This window comes from Oncorhynchus mykiss, chromosome 2 (assembly GCF_057628025.1).
Source record: "Oncorhynchus mykiss isolate SJ-2025 chromosome 2, ASM5762802v1, whole genome shotgun sequence".
Taxonomy (NCBI): Eukaryota; Metazoa; Chordata; class Actinopteri; order Salmoniformes; family Salmonidae; genus Oncorhynchus; species Oncorhynchus mykiss.
In genome coordinates, this window is record NC_143023.1 from 19,146,189 (window position 1) to 19,168,415 (window position 22,227).

Genomic DNA, 22,227 nt, shown 5'->3' on the forward strand with positions numbered 1-22,227 from the left:
TTTCTAGTGGAATATCTACATAGGCGTACGTAGGCCTATTATCAGCAACCATCACTCCTGTGTTCCAATGGCACGTTGTGGTAGCTGATCCAAGTTTATCCTTTTAAAAGGCTAATTGATCATTAGAAAACCCTTTTGCAATTATGTTAGCACAGCTGAAAACTGTTGTTCTGATTAAAGAAGCAATACAACTGGCCTTCTATAGACTAGTTGAGTATCTGGAGCATCAGCATTTGTGGGTTTGTTTACAGGCTTAAAATGGCCAGATAAAAAAAAAACTGTCTTCTGAAACTCGTCAGTCTATTCTTGTTCTGAGAAATGAAGGCTATTCCATGCGAGAAATTGCCAAGAAACTGAAGATCGCATACAACGCTGTGAACTGCTCCCTTCACAAAACAGCACATACTGGTTCTAACCAGAATATAAAGAGGAGTGAGAGGCCCCGGTGCACAACTGAGCAAGAGGACAAGTACATTTGAGTGTCTAGTTTGAGCCAATTTCCTCCTACAACAGGACAATGACCCAAAGACCCTCCAAACTATGCAATAACTATTTAGGGAAGAAGCAGTCAGCTGGTATTCTGTCTATAATGGAGTGGCCTGCATAGTCACCGGATCTCAACCCTATTGAGCTGTTGTGGGAGCAGCTTGACCGTATGGTACATTAGAAGTGCCCATCAAGCCAATCCAAGTTGTGGGAGGTGCTTCAGGGAGCATAGGGTAAAATCTTTTCAGATTGCCTCAACAAATTGACAACTAGAATGCCAAAGGTCTGCAAGGCTGCAAATGAAGGATTATTTGACGAAAGCAAAGTTTGAAGGACACAACTACCTGACCTGATGACTCCTTGCTGTCCCAAATCCATCTGTCCATGCTGCTGCTCCAGTTTCAACTGTTCTGCCTGCGGCTATGGAACCCTGACCTGTTCACCGGACCTGCTACCTTGTCCCAGACCTGCTGTTATAAACTCTCTAGAGACAGCAGGAGTGGTAGAGATACTCTTAATGATCGGCTATGAAAAGCCAACTGACATTTACTCCTGAGGTGCTGACCTGTTACACCCTCTACAACCACTGTGATTATTATTATCTGACCCTGCTGGTCATCTACAAACATTTGAACATCTTGGCCATGTTCTGTTATAATCTCCACCCGGCACAGCCAGAAGAGGACTGGCCACCCCACATAGCCTGGTTCCTCTCTAGGTTACTTCCTAGGTTCTGGCCTTTCTGGGGAGTTTTTCCTAGCCGCCATGCTTCTACACCTGCATTGCTTGCTGTTTGGGGTTTTAGGCTGGATTTCTGTACAGCACTTTGTGACATAAGCTGATGTAAGAAGGGCTTCATAAATACATTTAAAAAATCATAAAAAATGAATAATTATTTATAACCTTGTCAAAGTCTTGACTATAATTCCTATTCATTTTGCAACTCATTTTATGTATGTTTTCATGGAAAACAAGGACGTTTCTTCGTGACCCCAAACTTTTGAACAGTAGTGTACATCAGTGGAGCCTGCTGAGGAGAGGACGGCTCATAATAATGGCTAGAATGGAGTGGAAGGGCTGGAATTGATTGAATGGAATGGTATCAAACAAATGAAATTGATACCATTCCATTCCCTCCATTCTGGCCATTATTATGAGCCGTCCTCCCCTCAGCAGCCTCTACTGGTATACACGATCAACTACAAACAATCAACTACAAAGTTGACTCAACGATTGTGTCTGTTCAACTATCTTAAGTCTATGGTACAAAGACAAAAAGGGCAGAAGGAAATTAATATCTTTCTGGAATGAATGGAGGCATACATATATAAACATCCACCGTCGTCCCTCGGCATAGTGCATTTCGTTGGACGGCACAGCCGCCACTCAGAAAACAGTGTAGCTGTTGGACTCCCCATATCCAGCCTCTTGCAGGTACTGCTCGATGTTGATTGGCTCAGTCACCTTGAGGACTTTGTCGTTGGCACTCTTCTCTCCTGATTGGAGCTTGCGGTCAACCTCAGCCAATGTGGCGCGATCCTGCTCCTTCCATTGGCAGCAGGCCTTGATGATGGAGTACCTGTGAGAAGGGTGGGCGTGGTTAAGAGGGAATAGAGGTATATCTCAGTTATAAAGACAGAGGATAAAGAACATTGTATCTGTCTGTCCCATTATGGCGTCTGTGAGAGCATGGGCATGAACTAGTCAATTTTCTTCTTCTACTACTTCCATGAGTTGGTAAACAAACTGAAAGGCTGCACACTGCCACCTGGAGTGTGTTGTTTGAAGTATAAAGCCAAGGTTTGGGATTTACTGCCACCTGCAGTTACGGAATGTTTGCTCACAAGCACAGATGAAAGTAGAATTCATTTCTTCCTGGTACGGGACCTCCTATTAGTGCGTGCATAAATCTTTTTATGTGCTTAATCATTACTTACATATAGAATCCCTATTCATTTAATAGGATCTCTGTGGATCTAGTCGTCAAAATGTGTCAATGAACTTTTACAATGTATTACCTTCTACTGTGGCATAAACACAACCTGTCATGATATTTTCATCTGATTGTCAAACCATCTCTTCAAAGGCCTCCTTTACTAGGCTATCCAGGCACGTGAATCTGTTACACCAAACCCCACTAAGTGTACATAAGGCAATAACTTATGCTTCCACTGCTGTCTGTACTCACCTCGGTGTCGGATACTCATCTCTGCCTTGCCAAATGTTTGTGATCTCGTCGAATCACATCACATTTTGGCAATACCACCCGTTTCCAAGTCAGTTTCGCTCATTTGTCATGCCTCTGACATTTGTTAATGATAAAAAGAGGTGGAAGAGCCTACATTTTGTTTTAATTATTACCATATGCTCATTCGTGTTTTATCGGTACGGTGTACCCCAACTATTTATTTTGCCAGGACCCCGTACCGCCTTTCCCCTGCTCATAAGTATATTTCATTGGCCGATCCCTCCTGATCACCTGGATGGAATTATGTGACCTTTCCTTAACCCATAGGAAGTCCCACCCAGTTGACTACTTCAAAATTGTGAAATTCCTCAATGGTGCTGCCCATACTAAAACAGGCTTTTAGGAACTAGAGTCCTCTATCTATCTCTTTGGTAACAGTCTAAAGAAGCCCCCTCTCCTGGCAATAACGCAGTAATAATAGTGCTGTATAATGGATAGTTACAGTGAGTTGGAGCAGTTGGCTGGCTTTCTCAGTGTTTTCCCTCTCTGGTGAAACTGTAGAAGCTCGTTGACGGAGATATCTGAAAACGGAGCATCACCTGAGAGAGGGAGAAAGAGAGAAAGAGGGGAGAGAAGGAAAGGTTAATGACACAAATTAGAGATTGTAGCTCAGAGAAAGAGATTATATCAGAATAAATGAGAGTGGTTGTTATGTGTATCATTGGCCAAAAGGGGCACTCAAAGTCAGAAGAATAGATTTCATGTAACTCACCCAAGGTTGCCATTTCAAACAACAAGATGCCAAACGACCAGCTAGTGAGAGAAAGACAAACATGTATCAGTGTATTTTGCATATCTTGAAAATTGATTGAAATGTCAGCATAGACTAAGTAGGGTAACTCACACGTCACTGCTATGATTGGCAGGCCTCCTAGCCAATAGCTCGGGGGCCTGCCATTTCTTCATGCCAGGAACTTCAGTCTGAGTAGCTCCCTGGGTATTCCTGGTGTAGACCCCGCCCAGTCCCCACAGCTTGGCCGTCAGCTCCCGGCTGACCAGTACGCTGTGAGCACGGACGTTGCCATGAAGAAGGTCTCGGCTGTGGAGGAACTCCTGATTGGATGACAGGGGATAACGTGAGGTCAAAGGTCAGAGGTTAAAGCTGTGGGACAGTGTCATATCTCAACATTCGTAAATTATTCCCTTTCATTCAATTAGTCTCTAAAGTCCACAGTGACTTTGTCCTCTTGTTTCCTTTCCCTCTTCTGTACAGAATACACAGGACAGGTGCAGTACACTGACATACAGGAAACCTACCATGGAATTCAACTGACCAAATCAATGCAGAGAAAGAAAATACAAAAGCACAGGAACACACTGTGGAGAATACATAAGCACAGGAAGCCACTGTGGAAAATACATAAGCACAGGAAGCCACTGTGGAACATACATAAGCACAGGAAGCCACTGTGGAAAATATATAAGCACAGGAAGCCACTGTGGAAAATACATAAGCACAGGAAGCCACTGTGGAAAATACATAAGCACAGGAACCCACTGTGGAAAATACATAAGCACAGGAAGCCACTGTGGAAAATACATAAGCACAGGAAGCCACTGTGGAAAATACATAAGCACAGGAAGCCACTGTGGAAAATACATAAGCACAGGAAGCCACTGTGGAAAATACATAAGCACAGGAAGCCACTGTGGAAAACACATAAGTACAGGAAGCCACTGTGGAAAATACATAAGCACAGGGAGCCACTGTGGAAAATACATAAGCACAGAAAACCGTGGAAAATACATAAGCACAGGAAGCCACAGTGGAAAATACATGGGGCATGTTCATGGTTTGGTTTGTACATGGGAAATGTTCATGGTTGAACATGGGGAATGTTCATGGTTGAACATGGGGCAGGTGCATGGTTTGGTTTGAACATGGGGCATGTTCATGGTTTGGTTTGAACATGGGGCATGTTCATGGTGTGGTTTGTACATGGGGCATGTTTATGGTTGAACATGGGGCATGTTCATGGTTTGGTTTGAACATGGGGCATGTTCATGGTTGAACATGGGGCATGTTCATGGTTTGAACATGGGGCATGTTCATGGTTGAACATGGGGCATGTTCATGGTTTGAACATGGGGCATGTTCATGGTTTGGTTTGAACATGGGGCATGTTCATGGTTTGGTTTGAACATGGGGCATGTTCATGGTTGAACATGGGGCATGTTCATGGTTGAACATGGGGCATGTTCATGGTTTGGTTTGAACATGGGGCATGTTCATGGTTTGGTTTGAACATGGGGCATGTTCATGGTTTGGTTTGAACATGGGGCATGTTCATGGTGTGGTTTGTACATGGGGCATGTTTATGGTTGAACATGGGGCATGTTCATGGTTTGGTTTGAACATGGGGCATGTTCATGGTGTGGTTTGTACATGGGGCATGTTTATGGTTGAACATGGGGCATGTTCATGGTTTGGTTTGAACATGGGGCATGTTCATGGTGTGGTTTGTACATGGGGCATGTTTATGGTTGAACATGGGGCATGTTCATGGTTTGGTTTGAACATGGGGCATGTTCATGGTTGAACATGGGGCATGTTCATGGTTTGGTTTGAACATGGGGCAGGTTCATGGTTGAACATGGGGCATGTTCATAGTTGAACATGGGGCATGTTCATGGTTTGGTTTGAACATGGGGCATGTTCATGGTTTGAACATGGGGCAGGTTCATGGTTTGAACATGGGGCATGTTCATGGTTTGAACATGGGGCAGGTTCATGGTTTGAACATGGGGCATGTTCATGGTTTGAACATGGGGCATGTTCATGGTTGAACATGGGGCATGTTCATGGTTGAACATGGGGCATGTTCATGGTTGAACATGGGGCATGTTCATGGTTTGGTTTGAACATGGGGCAGGTTCATGGTTTGGTTTGAACATGGGGTAGGTTCATGGTTTGAACATGGGGCATGTTCATGGTTGAACATGGGGCATGTTTATGGTTGAACATGGGGCATGTTCATGGTTTGAACATGGGGCAGGTTCATGGTTTGAACATGGGGCATGTTCATGGTTTGGTTGAACATGGGGCAGGTTCATGGTTTGAACATGGGGCATGTTCATGGTTTGAACATGGGGCATGTTCATGGAGTGGTTTGAACATGGGGCATGTTCATGGTGTGGTTTGAACATGGGGCATGTTCATAGTTGAACATGGGGCATGTTCATGGTTTGAACATGGGGCATGTTCATGGTGTGGTTTGAACATGGGGCATGTTCATGGTTTGAACATGGGGCATGTTCATGGTTGAACATGGGGCATGTTCATGGTTGAACATGGGGCATGTTCATGGTTTGGTTTGAACATGGGGCATGTTCATGGTTGAACATGGGGCATGTTCATGGTTGAACATGGGGCATGTTCATGGTTTGGTTTGAACATGGGGCATGTTCATGGTTGAACATGGGGCATGTTCATGGTTTGGTTTGAACATGGGGCAGGTTCATGGTTTGAACATGGGGCATGTTCATGGTTTGATGGTTTGAACATGGGGCATGTTTATGGTTTGATGATGGGGGATGTTCATGTTTTGTAAATGGGGCATGTTCATGGTTTAAACATGTTGATTTCTGTGACAGAAACATATGGCAGAAACACATTAAGCCAACATATTACCATAGTCTACTCACCAGAGCAGAGGCTACCTGTTTGGCCATGGTAAACATACGTCTCTCTGTGATCTCACATGGAGGGTCCCCGCCCACACCATCCTTACATTACACACAAAGAGAATCAATTTATACCCCAAAACATCCTTATCACAAACAGCTCCTAATTTTACTATAAATAATGGGCTAGTAGAGACAATGTCTCATCGGTAATGTGGTTCCTACCTGTCTGCACCGCCACAGGAAGCTGAGCAGATCTCTGTTCTCTAGCTCCTCAACAACGGTAACTAGGGGCACACGCAGAGAGACCACGCCCAAGAGCTCCGGCAGGAAGGGGTGTGGCCCCAGCTGGGACAAGAAGGAAGCAAAGCACAGGAAGTTGTGCCTCTCTGTGGCGCTCGCAGAGTCTGAGGGAGAGTAGGAGGAGAGGAAAATGAAATTGCCTGCCAACATGCTGTGCGAAAACGGCCTTCCAAAGCCTTTGATAAACAACTGCTATGGCTGAACATATTTTGTCTTTATCTCAAAGCCTTGAAGCAGATTTGCTGTACCAGTTGGTAATTACATTTCTGAAAGGGAGGTCAGAGAAACAGGTTGTAGAGAGACCAGTTTTACAAAGTAAACAGTTGCTGTAATTATAGTGGTGATTGTCTAACAATCCACAAGCACCAGCCACACCTATTGAAACCAGGGAAGAAACTACCTAATGACGCTGTTCCCCCATTCAATTGCTCGTTACAGTGGCTGTTTCCTCACTTCTTGACCATGCTGGAAAAGATTGAAGTAACATGCTTTCACCACAAATTCTACCTTACACTAATGTCAACCCTAACTTTAACCCTTATCCTAAACCTAAGTAGTTCTGACTATATCACCACTTTGGTATGCTAATACACTGCTTATAAGCCATTATTAAATAGCTTGTTTCAGTAGTAGCTGTTTTTCATCTCCTCCCACTCCTCTCACCGTTGAGCACTCGGAGCACAGCGTTCCTGTTGTCCATGCGGGCCCTGTAGAGAGAGACAGCCTTGTCAGAGCGCAGGGAGAAGGCTGCGGGCAGCGAGGCCACTAGGTTGAAGGACTCTGGCAGCCTCTGGCGAGGCAGCTCCCTGGGCTGGACCATAGGGGTGAAGGAAGGTGTGAAGGACTGGGGTGGGGGGCTGGACGGGGAGGATGGGGTAAAGGTCTTGGGTGGGGGGATAGGGGGGAGAGAGGGAGTCCTCACAGAGAAGGAGAGACAGTTTGAGGAGGGGTGGGAGTGAGTTGGGGAGAAGGTAGAGTAGGAGGGGGCATCGAGAGCAATAGTCTCATGTTCCAGGGGGTTGATACCCAGGGGAGCTGCGGAGTGGGATGGAAGGATGAATAGAGAGAGGAGGGGGAGGACAGAGAGAGGAAGAGGTTATTACCTGACGTTTAGAAGTAGATAGCTACATTATAATAACAGGTTTGATTCTGTTCATTACTAGCCTGTGCAAATAGAATAAGCGCCTATGTTGTTGACATAGACAGAAACATACACACTCATTACCTCGAATTACCTACAGTGTTTCACTATGAAAACAGTCTTTCAAAGTCACATCCTTGAGCACAAATACACATACACACACACTCACCATCAATGCCGTGCAGTTGTCTCCTGGAGCGCTGTGATCTGGACGTGGCCACAGTGTTCTGTGGTCGAATGTTGTCCACCTTCTCAGGACAGTACCGTAGCAGGATGATGAAGACCAGCACGACCAGGAAGCTACCCAATAGGAGGATGGGCACGATGATCACTTCTTGCTCGTACACACTAATATCTGAGGAACAGACGTGAGCATTAAGACAACGAAGAGAGATAACTGTGTGTGTGTGTGTGTGTGTGTGTGTGTGTGTGTGTGTGTGTGTGTGTGTGTGTGTGTGTGTGTGTGTGTGTGTGTGTGTGTGTGTGTGTGTGTGTGTAACACTTACTACAGATGGTGTCTCCCGGTTTACAGCGGGAGTCTGCTTCTGACATTGAAGACATTCTAACAACAAAGCAAGGCAAAGTGGGTAAAACATGAGGCCTTGTAGGTTACAACATTGTACAGTACCAGTCAAAAGTTTGGACACCTACTCATTCAAGGGTTTTTCTTTATTTGACTATTTTCTACATTGTAGAATAATAGTGAAGACATCACAACTATGAAATAACACAAAAAGTGTTAAACAAATCAAAATATATTTTAAATTTGAGATTCTTCAATGTAGCCACCCTTTGCCTTGATGACAGCTTTGCACACCCTTGGCATTCTCTCAACCAGCTTCAAGAACAACAGTCCATCATCACTTTAAGACATGAAGGTCAGTCAATCCAGAAAAGATCAAGAACTTTGAAAGTTTCTTCAAGCTCACTGGTTACCATAGCAGCACCAACCGTAGCACGCGCTCCAGCAGGTATATCTCACTGGTCACCCCCAAAGCCAATTCTTCCTTTGGCCGCCTCTCCTTCCAGTTCTCTGCTGCCAATGACTGGAACGAACTGCAAAAATCTCTGAAGCTGGAGACTCTTACCTCCCTCACTAGCTTTAAGCACCAGCTGTCAGAGCAGCTCACAGATCACTGCACCTGTACATAGCTCATCTGTAAATAGCCCATCCAATCTACCTCATCCCCATACTGTATTTTTTATTTATCCTGCTCCTTTGTACCCCAGTATCTCAACTTGCACATTCATCTTCTGCACGTCCTAAATTTCCAGTGTTTAATTGCTATATTGTAATTACTTTGCCAACAGGGCCTATTTATTGCCTTACCTCTCTTATCCTACCTCATTTGCACATGCTATGTATAGATTTTTCAACTGTATTATTGATGGTATGTTTGTTTATTTCATGTGTAACTCTGTGTTGTTGTATGTGTCAAACTGCTTTGCTTTATCTTGGCCAGGTCGCAGTTGCAAATGAGAACATGTTCTCAACTGGCCTACCTGGTTAAATAAAGGTCAAACATTTTTTTTAAAGTGCAGTCGCAAAAACCATCTTGCGCTATGAGGAAACTGGCTCTCATGAGGACCGCCACAGGAAAGGAAGAACCAGAGTTACCTCAGCTGCAGAGGACAAGTTCATTAGAGTTAACTGCACCTCAGATTGCAGCCCAAATAAATGCTTCACAAAGTTCAAGTAACAGACACATCTCAACATCAACTGTTCAGAGGAGACTGTGTGAATCAGGCCTTCATGGTTGAATTTCTGCAAAGAAACCACTACTAAAGGACACCAAAAAGAAGAAGAGACTTGCTTGGGCCGGTGGACCGGTGGAAAATCACTCCTTTGAGATGTTTGGTTCTAACCTCTGTGTTTCTGTGAGATGCAGAGTAGGTGAACGGATGATCTCCGCATGTGTGGTTCCCACCATGAAGCATGGAGGAGATGTGATGGTGCTTTGCTGATGACACTGTCAGTGATTTATTTAGAATACAAGGCACACTTAACCAGCATGGCTACCACAGCATTCTGTAGCAATACATTATCCCATCTGGTTTGCGCTTAGTGGGACTATCATTTGTTTTTCAACAGGACAATGACCCAACACACCTCAAGGCTGTGTAAGGGCTATTTAACCAAGAAAGAGAGTGATGGAGTGCTGCATCAGACCTGGCCTCCACGATCACCCAACCTCAACCCAATTGAGATGGTTTGGGATGAGTTGGACCGCAGAGTGAAGGAAAAGCAGCCAACAAGTGCTCAACATGTGGGAACCCCTTCAAGACTGTTGGAAAAGCATTCCCCGTGAAGCTGGTTGAGAGAATGCCTAGTGTGTGCAAAGCTATCACCAAAGCAAAGGGAGGCTACTTAGAAGAATCTCAAATATAAAATATATTTTGATTTGTTTAACAGTTTTTTGGTTACTACATGATTCCATAAGTGTTATTTCATAGTTTGGTGTCTTCACTTTTATTCTATAATGTAGAAAATAGTAAAAATAAATTCAAAACCTTGAATGAGTAGGTGTGTCCAAACGTTTGACTAGTACTGTATGTCAAGAGATGACATTCAATCAGGTTTAAAACAAGGTTTCAGTGGCAGACAGCTCAGTGACTGGGAGAGGAATATTCACGTAACACATCCTCTGTTTATTTTTTTCCCATGAGGAAAGGTCACACTTACACACATAACCTGCTTAAACATTAAAACACAAGAACGGATGAATCACATGAATGATGAACAACATCATCCTCGCATGATGGCCAGTAATAGTGAGTTTCAGATCCTCTGTTTATAGTGGACTAACTAGATCAGATCCTGTGATGTGAATTAAGATTGAGATTATGATCACTTTATTCGTCAGGTGTACACAAAGTCCAACTGAAATTGGACTTCTGTTTTATCCCAACCACTACCCCGAAAGACACACGAGACAGATGTTTCACCTTGCAGGAACCTAGCAAGTACCTTCAGAGATTCTCACAATCAATCTGAGGTGTGCCTAGACACTAATACAACTTGTGATTATCATAGACACACACACACAGTCACCTCCAATTTATTCAGAAATTGTACTAACTTAAAGGAAACCAATTGTACTAACTTAAAGGAATCAAATTCTCTCTTTGTCCTGTCAAGTCTTTCTATTCTGCTCTCTCAACCTCCACTCCCCGTTTCACTCTCACATACACAGCTCATTGTAGCTGTGAATGCAGAATTATATGCCCAAACTTCACAAAAGGGCACAACCTGGTATAAAGCATCACGTTGCAGGACCAATGCACATCTGTACACATATGAGACACAGCATCTGGGGTTTCTGCCTGGTTTGGCATTAACACATTACTACCGTTTTACTGCAGGCCAACTATGAAAATGTGTCTCCCAGTTACACAAGGAAACTAAATCTCCCTAATCACCTGTGTGTCAGTGCAGTGATTACTTAACTTGCCCGGCTGCATTTTTTCAACCAGGTAAAGCACAATGACACACACTCAGAGGAACACACACAAATCGCTCTCTATCGCGTATATACAGTAATGGAACCAAGATCTAGTTCAGACAAATTATAAAACAATCACATAGACAAAGTAAACATCTGATCAAGATCATGTAGTCATCTTACCTCTCTCCGCCTCAGACCTTAAGAAATAAACCTTAACAATCCAGTAATACAATCCTTGGTCCTTTCCGTCACAGAAACCAACACATTTCATACATTTTCCCTGTTCCGTCAGTGTGTGTAGTCCAGGGTTAGTGTCGTGGTTTCTCTCCCATTCTCTCTCCTCTCAGGGGGTTTGTCAGGCTCCAGGGATTACTGTTGTGTGTCAGTGTGTGTAGTCCAGGGTTAGTGTCGTGGTTTCTCTCCCATTCTCTCTCCTCTCAGGGGGTTTGTCAGGCTCCAGGGATTACGGTTGTGCGGCTCTGTGTTTGTGTAAGTCACACGTTCAGTGTCGTCTCAACCCCGCCCTCATCACCTGCACTACAGCCATCTTTCTCTCCCACCGTTTCTCACTCCATTTCCTCCCTCATCCAGGGAGTCTATCGTAATATTAAACCAGTTTAGTGGACTTCTCTCTGTAGAAGTTATTTCCCTCCTTATTCTGTCTTGACCTGTCAAACTCTCGTTGTGTTTGCTAGCCCTTTGTCAACTATCTTTTGTCTGGGGAAACAGGTCCTTCCACCTCTTTCTGTCCTCTTCCTTTTGTGTCGCATATCTGGCATCTAATCTTCCTAAAGCCTTGCTTGTCCTTACATGTAAATGTCAGGTTTCTTTGTGGCAGTAAACGTGATTAGTGAAAAGACAGTCACCTATTTCAAAGAATACATTTCAGGCAGATTTAGAAAAAAGACACTTTCAAATCATATCTATAGTATTTATTAATCTTAATGAATTCCATACATGACAGTCCCAGTTTCATGTTTCAAGTCACAGTTTGGCAGCAGCAGGCTGGGGTCCCATCCACTTCTCTCCTAGAAGACAGAAGATACGATTGGATACGGTCTGCACTGAGGTGAATCTTGATGGGCTCAAAGAGATGATAGTAATGATATAGGAACCAAAATTCAAAACAATAGAATCTACCATATTTAGCAACCAGGACGCAATAATGATATTGACTGTCTTGTGTGTTTACATACCTGTTGATAGCTAAATCTATCAAAAGATTGTGAGGTGCATGACATAAAACGTGTACAATGACATATTACAATAAGATGTACAGTATTGATTGCAGTCCCGTGTAGATCAGTTGGTAGAGCATGGCGACAGGGTTGTGGGTTCCATTCCCACGGGGACCAGCACAAAAAGGTATTAAAATGTATGCACTCACTACTGTAAGTCACTCTGGATAAGAGCGTCTGCTAAATGACGTAAAATGCCAAATTGCTGTAAGTACAGTGCCTTGCGAAAGTATTCGGCCCCCTTGAACTTTGCGACCTTTTGCCACATTTCAGGCTTCAAACATAAAGATATAAAACTATATTTTTTTTGTGAAGAATCAACAACAAGTGGGACATAATCATGAAGTGGAACGACATTTATTGGATATTTCAAACTTTTTTAACAAATCAAAAACTGAAAAATTGGGCGTGCAAAATTATTCAGCCCCTTTACTTTCAGTGCAGCAAACTCTCTCCAGATGTTCAGTGAGGATCTCTGAATGATCCAATGTTGACCTAAATGACTAATGATGATAAATACAATCCACCTGTGTGTAATCAAGTCTCCGTATAAATGCACCTGCACTGTGATAGTCTCAGAGGTCCGTTAAAAGCGCAGAGAGCATCATGAAGAACAAGGAACACACCAGGCAGGTCCGAGATACTGTTGTGAAGAAGTTTAAAGCCGGATTTGGATACCAAAATATTTCCCAAGCTTTAAACATCCCAAGGAGCACTGTGCAAGCGATAATATTGAAATGGAAGGAGTATCAGACCACTGCAAATCTACCAAGACCTGGCCGTCCCTCTAAACTTTCAGTTCATACAAAGAGAAGACTGATCAGAGATGCAGCCAAGAGGCCCATGATCACTCTGGATGAACTGCAGAGATCTACAGCTGAGGTGGGAGACTCTGTCCATAGGACAACAATCAGTCGTATATTGCACAAATCTGGCCTTTATGGAAGAGTGGCAAGAAGAAAGCCATTTCTTAAAGATATCCATAAAAAGTGTCGTTTAAAGTTTGCCACAAGCCACCTGGGAGACACACCAAACATGTGGAAGAAGGTGCTCTGGTCAGATGAAACCAAAATTGAACTTTTTGGCAACAATGCAAAATGTTATGTTTGGCGTAAAAGCAACACAGCTGAACACACCATCCCCACTGTCAAACATGGTGGTGGCAGCATCATGGTTTGGGCCTGCTTTTCTTCAGCAGGGACAGGGAAGATGGTTAAAATTGATGGGAAGATGGATGGAGCCAAATACAGGACCATTCTGGAAGAAAACCTGATGGAGTCTGCAAAAGACCTGAGACTGGGACGGAGATTTGTCTTCCAACAAGACAATGATCCAAAACATAAAGTAAAATCTACAATGGAATGGTTCAAAAATAAACATATCCAGGTGTTAGAATGGCCAAGTCAAAGTCCAGACCTGAATCCAATCGAGAATCTGTGGAAAGAACTGAAAACTGCTGTTCACAAATGCTCTCCATCCAACCTCACTGAGCTCGAGCTGTTTTGCAAGGAGGAATGGGAAAAAATGTCAGTCTCTCGATGTGCAAAACTGATAGAGACATACCCCAAGCGACTTACAGCTGCAATCGCAGCATAAGGTGGCGCTACAAAGTATTAACTTAAGGGGGCTGAATAATTTTGCACGCCCAATTTTTCAGTTTTTGATTTGTTAAAAAAGTTTGAAATATCCAATAAATGTCGTTCCACTTCATGATTGTGTCCCACTTGTTGTTGATTCTTCACAAAAAAATACAGTTTTATATCTTTATGTTTGAAGCCTGAAATGTGGCAAAAGGTCGCAAAGTTCAAGGGGGCCGAATACTTTCGCAAGGCACTGTATATAGCCTACAGTAATTGTTATCTTAAAGGTTGACTTTGGACACAAAACGGTTGAACTCCGCCCCTTTCTCAATTTGGGGTGTGACTTTGGTGGTTCATCGATGTGTCATTCTGGTCATGCGCACCCCGCGACCGACGTAGCTAGTTCATTAGCTAAGCTAGCCAGTAACTCCTCCAGTATGTGTTGACCTAATATCACAGGATTCGTTTTTGGACAGACGCTATAGAGATCGGTAAGAAATGGCACTTCTGTAGCTAAATATTGTATTCATCCAAATTGTATTTGTTTTTAAGCATTACATGCCCTGGTATAATGGTTAATTAATAAGTCATATTGGTTAAAGTCAATTCTATAATATGCTATTTGTGAATATTCTGATGCAGCCAAAGTGGGAGTTTATGCAGGAACATGACATCTTATGATGCCAGAGGAAGTGTGGGCTCACCTATGCAGTGGGCAATGAGCTCAAACCGGTCAGAGCCAAAGAACACCTCCGCCTTTCCATTCACATGACACACAGCCAGAGGAAAACCAAAGGCCTGAATGAAAGAGTACAGAGACAAGGTGAGATAACAAAATAAGTGAATGTACTGATGCTGATGGCTGCTATTATCATTAACAGCCATCTAAACCATCTACATGTATGGGGTGGGGTTGGTTGGGAGGGAACAGGGAGACGAGGGGGAGATACTGACCCTATGGTCCAGTGCTTCCTGGGTGGATCTCTTCAGCTTGTCTTTGATTTCCTTAGAGGTGGACAGTTTCAGCAGCTCTTCCACCTCACAGGCTGAGAGCCCCGCCTTCATGGCTGCCTGGAAAAAAACATGAATCACATTAAACAAACAACCTGCAATGTAACTCCGTCACGCCACCATCTAACCAGACCCAATCTCAAAATGCTCTAGGAGGATTATGCCCTCCACTAGTGCAACTCCATTAGTGTTGGGAGATAGCACTTATTTAACAGATATTATATGAAAGGCACATGTGACCAACACTAGACAGATGAATGGAGAGAAACCTTGAACTCAAGCTACAGCGACTGAGTACTTCCTGGTACCTCAGAGAGTGATGCAGGCTGGGTAATGTCTTTGTCTTGGCTCCAGATCCTCATCCACAGCTCCCGTGACACCTGCTCTACCTGCTTATCTCCTCCCACCTCCCTCTCCTGTACCGCCGCCACAAAGCGCATGGCAGACAGCGAGCCTGGGACAGATAAATAGTGGGGCAAAAAAGTATTTAGTCAGCCATCAATTGTGCAAGTTCTCCCACTTAAAAAGATGAGAAAGGCCTGTAATTTTCATCATAGGTACACTTCAACTATGACAGACAAAATGAGAAAAAAACATCCAGAAAATCACATTGTAAGATTAATGAATTTATTGGCAAATTATGGTGGAAAATAAGTATTTGGTCACCTACAAAAAAGCAATATTTCTGGCTCTCACAGACCTGTAACGTCTTCTTTAAGAGGCTCCTCTGTCCTCCACTCGTTACCTGTATTAATGGCACCTGTTTGAACTTGTTATCAGTATAAAAGACACCTGTCCACAACCTCAAACAGTCACACTCCAAACTCCACTATGGCCAAGACCAAAGAGCTGTCAAAGGACACCAGAAACAAAATTGTAGACCTGCACCAGGCTGGGAATCTGCAATAGGTAAGCAGCTTGGTTTGAAGAAATCAACTGTGGGAGCAATTATTAGGAAATGGAAGACATACAAGACCACTGATAATCTCCCTCGATCTGGGGCTCCACGCAAGATCTCACCGCGTGGGGTCAAAATGATCACAAGAACGGTGAGCAAAAATCCCAAAACCACATGGGGGGACCTAGTGAATGACCTGCAGAGAGCTGGGACCAAAGTAACAAAGCCTACCATCAGTAACACACTACGCCGCCAGGGACTCAAATCCTGCAGTGCCAGACGTGTCCCCCTGCTTAAGCCAGTACATGTCCAGGCCTGTCTGAAGTTTGCTAGAGAGTATTTGGATGATCCAGAAGAAGATTGGGAGAATGTCATATGGTCAGGTGAAACCAAAATATAACTTTTTGGTAATAAACTCAACTCGTCGTGTTTGGAGGACAAAGAATGCTGAGTTGCATCCAAAGAACACCATACCTACTGTGAAGCATGGGTGTGGAAACATCATGCTTTGGGGCTGTTTTTATGCAACGGGAACCAGGACGACTGATCCGTGTAAAGGAAAGAATGGGGCCATGTATCGTGATATTTTGAGTGAAAACCTCCTTCCATCAGCAAGGGCATTGAATATGAAATGTGGCTAGGTCTTTCAGCATGACAATGATCCCAAACACACCGCACAGGCAACGAAGGAGTGGCTTCGTAAGAAGCATTAAGGTCCTGGAGTGGCCTAGCCAGTCTCCAGAACTCAACCCCACAGAAAATCTTTGGAGGGAGTTGAAAGTCCGTGTTGCCCAGCAACAGCCCCAAAACATCACTGCTCTAGAGGAGATCTGCATGGAGGAATGGGCCAAAATACCAGCAACAGTGTGTGAAAACCTTGTGAAGACTTACAGAAAACGTTTGACCTCTGTCATTGCCAACAAAGGGTATATAACAAAGTACTGAGATAAACTTTTGTTATTGACCAAATACTTATTTTCCACCATAATTTGCAAATAAATTCATAAAAAATCCTACAATGTGATTTTCTGGATTTGTTTTCTCATTTTGTCTGTCATAGTTGAAGTGCACCTATGATGACAATTACAGGCCTCTCATCTTTTTAAGTGGGAGAACTTGCACAATTGGTGGCTGACTAAATACTTTTTTGCCCCACTGTACATGGTTGCAAGAGAAAAATGTGGTGACTGAGGTCAGCAAGGAGTTTATTTTACATGACAGCAAGGCACAAAAAGGCTAAGAGAGGCTATACAGAGCAGTGTATTAGGTTCAGAAGGATAAAGCTCATTGATAATATAGAACAGGCATGTTGACAGCACAGACGTTTTTCCCCTTGAGTGTCCCCAACAGACAGCAGTACTCAGTGGAATGTTACAGGGAGGGACCTGACAGGACCAGCTACCAAATCTTGGCCTACTGCATTGAGGCCTAGACCTGTTAAAGATGCTGTTCCATCTATATTAGGAAACCGTCATTGATCTTTAAGATACGTTCTATATAAGAAACAGTACTGGCATATTAATGCTGTTCCCACCCATGTGTATCCTGAATATATATCCAATAGCGTTGTCATAAGCTTGGCAAAATAGGCTACCGGCAAATTTACATAAAGGACATGCAGGGGGGGGGGTGCACCTTTTTCAAACATGGCCTCAAAGGGGTCAGCAGGGGGACTGATGGGGACCTGGAAGTACTGGGCTAGACGGTGCAGGTCTGTGGTCATATACAGGAACTTGTTTGGGACCAGACCTGGGGGCTTATTACCTGGAATATAGGATAAAAGTACATACTTTATGTCACAATGCAGATGCCTCATCATAATGACTTAATGGCTGACTGACAACATGTGCAATGTAAACATAACAATCCATCCATAGCCTATTGTGAAGCCTGGTTTGTGTAATGTTGATCTTAGCTACTTACCTGATCCTTGCATGATGCCACCCAAGAACGCAGGACGTAGTTTAAGGTCAATGTTCCAAACATTTCTGTAACGGCACATGACCTAAGGATCGGATACATGCATGCACAATGATCAGTCAATGCATATAACTCTACGTCTGAAATTTAACAATGTACAATCTAAAGCCAAACTGCCCATCCCTCTTCCTAGAGATCTACTGTCCTGTAGGTTTTCAGTCCAACCCTAATTTAGCATACCTGATTCAGCAGCTAATTAGTAGAATCAGTTGTGTTAAATTAGGGTTGGACTGAAAACCAACAGGATAGTATATCTCCAGGAAGAGGGTTGGGCCCTGATCTAAAGACACTAACCTCAAAGCCAAGCCATGAGTAGGGAGAGACCACGTCATAAAACAGTTCAATCACTTTCCTAGAACTTGCCATCTGAAGGATTTTTTTTGTATTATTGCAACAATAATAACAATATTACACATCAATACAGGGACATTCTTGTGAATACAATGAAAAAAAAAGAAATAATAGAACACCAGGCAAACCCCCCCGAAAAAAATATAATTCAGGACATCATTAATGTGTGGATACAGTAATATCCGTGTAACATTGTTATCGCACTGCAAGTAAAAACGTTCCTGTAGCCAAAAGATTTAGCTAGTTGTAACATCCGTGTAACATTGTTATCGCACTGCAAGTAAAAACGTTCCTGTAGCCAAAATATTTAGCTAGTTGTAACATCCGTGTAACATTGTTATCGCACTGCAAGTAAAAACGTTCCTGTAGCCAAAATATTTAGCTAGTTGTAACATCCGTGTAACATTGTTATTGCAAGTAAAAACATTTCTGTAGCCACATACACTTGGTTATAACGTTATTTTGTGGGGTAAATTAAAACGTTCTATTTTACGTCATTGTTAATTATGTGCAGGTTACCTTTGACCACCAGCTAGATGTCCGTCTGTCAAAGAAAAAAATGTCAAAGTTCAACCATTGAAAACAATCAAATGCACTTTGAACTCTGAATGTTTTCAAGTTTAGAAATGTGTACATATGCACCAAACGATCATTCAAATTACCCATGCAAAAGTCAAACAAGCTGTTAACTTTGTTCTTTCGTTGTGTATTTCAAGGATACATGTAAACTAACAATAAAGACACTAATTTGGATTTAGCTGCAGTCTAGCGCGCAGTGCTTCTGGGTCATTGTTAGATGGGATACATTGTGTTAAATTACGTTAAATAAAGTAGTTTTACTAGCTAATCCTTTTCATAACCTTAACCTAATTATCATAACCTGCTACGTTAATTATCATAACCTGCTGCGAAAAGTAAAGTATAGTCAATTGTGACATAAACTGTACTCCGTCTAGTCAAAACCGTGTTTGTTTACTTTATACATTCTTCTTCAAATTTTATTGGCGAATCGCAACCAACTGATATGTGCATACACTGCCACCTACTGCCCTGGAGTGTGATACCGGTCACGACCTACCGTACCTGTACCACTAGACATTCTTCTACCGCTTTGCTCGTTTTGATACAAAAACACTGCCCTAGTTTGCAGCCATCCACTAAAAATATAAAGCGCAACATGTAAAGTGCTGGTCCTATGTTTCATGAGCTGAAATAAAAGATCTCAGAAATGTTTCATACAAAAAAAAGAGCTTATTTCTCTAAACTGTTGTGCACACATTTGTTTACATCTGTGTTAGTGAGCATTTTATCCTTTGTCAAGATAGTCCATCCACTTATCTCAGTTGCTAGCTGTGCCACTAGAGATCCTGGTTCGAGTCCAGGCTCTGTTGCAGCCGTCCGCGACTGGGAGACCCATGGGGCGGCACACAATTGGCCCAGCATCATTCGGGTTAGGGGGTGTTTGGCCGGCTGGGATGTACTTGTCCCATCGCGCTCTAGCGACTCCTATGGCGGGCCGGGCGCATGCACGCTGACACGGTTGCCAGGTGCACGGTGTTTCCTCCAACACATTGGTGTGGCTGGCACCGGGTTAAGTGGGCATTGTGTCAAGAAGCACTGCGACTTGGTGGGGTCGTGTTTCGGAGGATGCATGGCTCTCGACCACCTCTCACTGGAGTTGCAATGATGCGACAAGACTGGAGCTACCAATTGGATACCACGAAATTGGGGAGAAGACAGTATTTCTGTCTGAAACACTCATTCTGATTGACTGGGCCTGGCCCTCCAGTTGTTGGGCCTGGCTCCCAAGTGGGTGGGCCTATGCCCTCCCAAGCCCACCCATGGCTGTGCCCCTGCCCAGTAATGAAATCTACAGATTAAGGCCTAATTCATTTATTTCAATTCACTGATTTCCTTATTATTTTTCTTAAAACTACACTGTTGGTTAAGGGCTTGTAAGTAAGAATTTCACGATAAGGTGCATTCAACGCATGTGACAAATCAATTTTGATTTGATTTTATGTACTAAAGTCGATTTCATCCACACTTGCGTTAGTCCCCTCACGTGGTGATTGGCATTTATGCTGTGACAATGAAAGGGCAGAAGACAGACCTGCAGTAGGTTTTAGCAGGGACGTTGGGTAGGATGACCTGATTTGTAACTATGAAATCCTTTTGTCAAACAGATTGCGAACCCAAAAGAGTACATTTCATTCTAGAGGGGATACAAAAAAATATAAAATAGTTTGGGTAGAGTGTAGGGGCAGATTTATGTAATATTTTCTTCAGGAGATTTTATTAGCTATTTACTTTATTTAGTCTGATTAGTGGAACAATTCTCATTCTTAACAATGGGCTAAAATATAGGGTAATTACTGTGCTTGTCAACAAGAACACTACTGTCACCCCCCACACGTATTTTAGTATTCCACTTCTTTCCAGTTTTGCCAGCGCAATCTCATATCTGAAATCTGATATGCCTACTTGTATCTTTGAATATGAATTATATGAGGCTATGTATTTTTGCCAGTCATGGACAGTTTTGAATAAGTCATACATTGCATTGGATATTATATGCTCCAGGAATCAAATATCATTTTTAACATTTTATTATTGTGCACATGCTAGGCAGAGATGGTAGGTGGACTCACAACTCATAAACACATCACATAATGTCTATGTAGAGTAAAATGATGGCAAGGATCTTCAACTAGTAGTCATAAACCACCTGAATACTGATCTTCAACTAGTTGTCATAAACCACCTGAATACTGATCTTCAACTAGTTGTCATAAACCACCTGAATACTGATCTTCAACTAGTTGTCATAAACCACATGAATACTGATCTTCAACTAGTTGTCATAAACCACCTAAATACTGATCTTCAACTAGTTGTCATAAACCACCTGAATACTGATCTTCAACTAGTTGTCATAAACCGCCTGAATACTGATCTTCAACTAGTTGTCATAAACCACCTGAATTCTGATCTTCAACTAGTTGTCATAAACCACATGAATACTGATCTTCAACTAGTTGTCATAAACCACCTGAATACTGATCTTCAACTAGTTGTCATAAACCACCTGAATATTGATCTTCAACTAGTTGTCATAAACCACCTGAATACTGATCTTCAACTAGTTGTCATAAACCACCTGAATACTGATCTTCAACTAGTAGTCATAAACCGCCTGAATACTGATCTTCAACTAGTTGTCATAAACCACCTGAATTCTGATCTTCAACTAGTTGTCATAAACCACATGAATACTGATCTTCAACTAGTAGTCATAAACCACCTGAATACTGATCTTCAACTAGTTGTCATAAACCACCTAAATACTGATCTTCAACTAGTTGTCATAAACCACCTGAATACTGATCTTCAACTAGTTGTCATAAACCACCTAAATATTGATCTTCATTCGATTTTTCTTGAAGGTTGGGTCATCTTGAAAAATGTGGTGTTACAACAAGAACATTTTCAAACACCCAGCACTTGGTGAACATAGATCTGGGTGGCCAACCCTCCTGGAGAGGATTTTCTTCCACCAACATTTTAAAGAGATTGATCCCAAATGACAAAATATGAAATGTTTGTCTCCTTACCTTCAAAGCAGTCTATGGACAAGCAGACTCCAATCTATGATTTGGTGACCCACTGCCTTCAACCATTGATATTGACATTTCCTGTGCAGAGCCTTGTTGTAGTGCTAACACTTCCGGGCACATGTCTCATAACTTTCTACCTGAGAACAGGGATCAATCCCGGCTTCCAACCTTCCCACTGTTTATAACACTTGCCTGTCTCCCTATCTCATTTCATTACTGTCTGAAAAAAGTGTCAAACCACCTAAAAAAACATTTAAAAACATATTAGCATACTTTACATATCATACCCAAAAGTAGCAAAGTA

General features: G+C 42.8%; 2 protein-coding genes across 4 annotated transcripts; both read right to left on the reverse strand.

The window, feature by feature from the left end:
- Positions 1 to 1,625: 1,625 nt before the first annotated feature.
- LOC110534384 (tyrosine-protein kinase STYK1) lies at positions 1,626 to 11,862 on the reverse strand. The gene is made up of 10 exons (XM_036941118.2): positions 11,429 to 11,862; positions 8,309 to 8,364; positions 7,972 to 8,157; positions 7,325 to 7,696; positions 6,584 to 6,765; positions 6,380 to 6,460; positions 3,579 to 3,787; positions 3,447 to 3,487; positions 3,177 to 3,273; positions 1,626 to 2,065 (listed from the first exon to the last, which is right to left on the reverse strand). The coding sequence occupies exons 2-10, from the start codon at positions 8,361 to 8,363 to the stop codon at positions 1,873 to 1,875; spliced, it is 1,416 nt and encodes a 471-aa protein (XP_036797013.1). The 5' UTR covers position 8,364; positions 11,429 to 11,862; the 3' UTR covers positions 1,626 to 1,872.
- A 303-nt stretch (positions 11,863 to 12,165) lies between these two features.
- gstk1 (Glutathione S-transferase kappa 1) lies at positions 12,166 to 22,079 on the reverse strand. Of its 3 annotated transcripts, none has more exons than XM_036933452.2 (9): positions 21,921 to 22,079; positions 18,826 to 18,850; positions 18,250 to 18,321; positions 17,899 to 17,980; positions 17,611 to 17,739; positions 15,386 to 15,531; positions 15,021 to 15,137; positions 14,771 to 14,864; positions 12,166 to 12,276 (listed from the first exon to the last, which is right to left on the reverse strand). In XM_036933452.2, exons 3-9 carry the CDS (start codon positions 18,319 to 18,321, stop codon positions 12,233 to 12,235), a joined length of 684 nt encoding a protein of 227 aa, XP_036789347.1. In that variant the 5' UTR covers positions 18,826 to 18,850; positions 21,921 to 22,079; the 3' UTR covers positions 12,166 to 12,232.
- Between the last annotated feature and the right edge of the window lie 148 nt (positions 22,080 to 22,227).

What these genes read in the sequence shown, in the direction of transcription:
- gstk1 (XM_036933452.2), bottom strand. Translation starts at nt 18,321, where the DNA reads ATGGCAAGTTCTAGGAAAGTGATTGAACTGTTTTATGACGTGGTCTCT. An exon ending in ACTCATGGCTTGGCTTTGAG is followed by an intron (nt 17,981 to 18,249) that starts GTTAGTGTCTTT and finishes TCCGATCCTTAG; the next exon opens with GTCATGTGCCGTTACAGAAA. An exon ending in AGCCTGCATCACTCTCTGAG is followed by an intron (nt 15,138 to 15,385) that starts GTACCAGGAAGT and finishes GTTTTTTTCCAG; the next exon opens with GCAGCCATGAAGGCGGGGCT.
- LOC110534384 (XM_036941118.2), bottom strand. Translation starts at nt 8,363, where the DNA reads ATGTCTTCAATGTCAGAAGCAGACTCCCGCTGTAAACCGGGAGACACC. An exon ending in ACCGGGAGACACCATCTGTA is followed by an intron (nt 8,158 to 8,308) that starts GTAAGTGTTACA and finishes TCTGTTCCTCAG; the next exon opens with ATATTAGTGTGTACGAGCAA. An exon ending in GCCAACTGCTCCAACTCACT is followed by an intron (nt 2,066 to 3,176) that starts GTAACTATCCAT and finishes CCCTTCTCACAG; the next exon opens with GTACTCCATCATCAAGGCCT.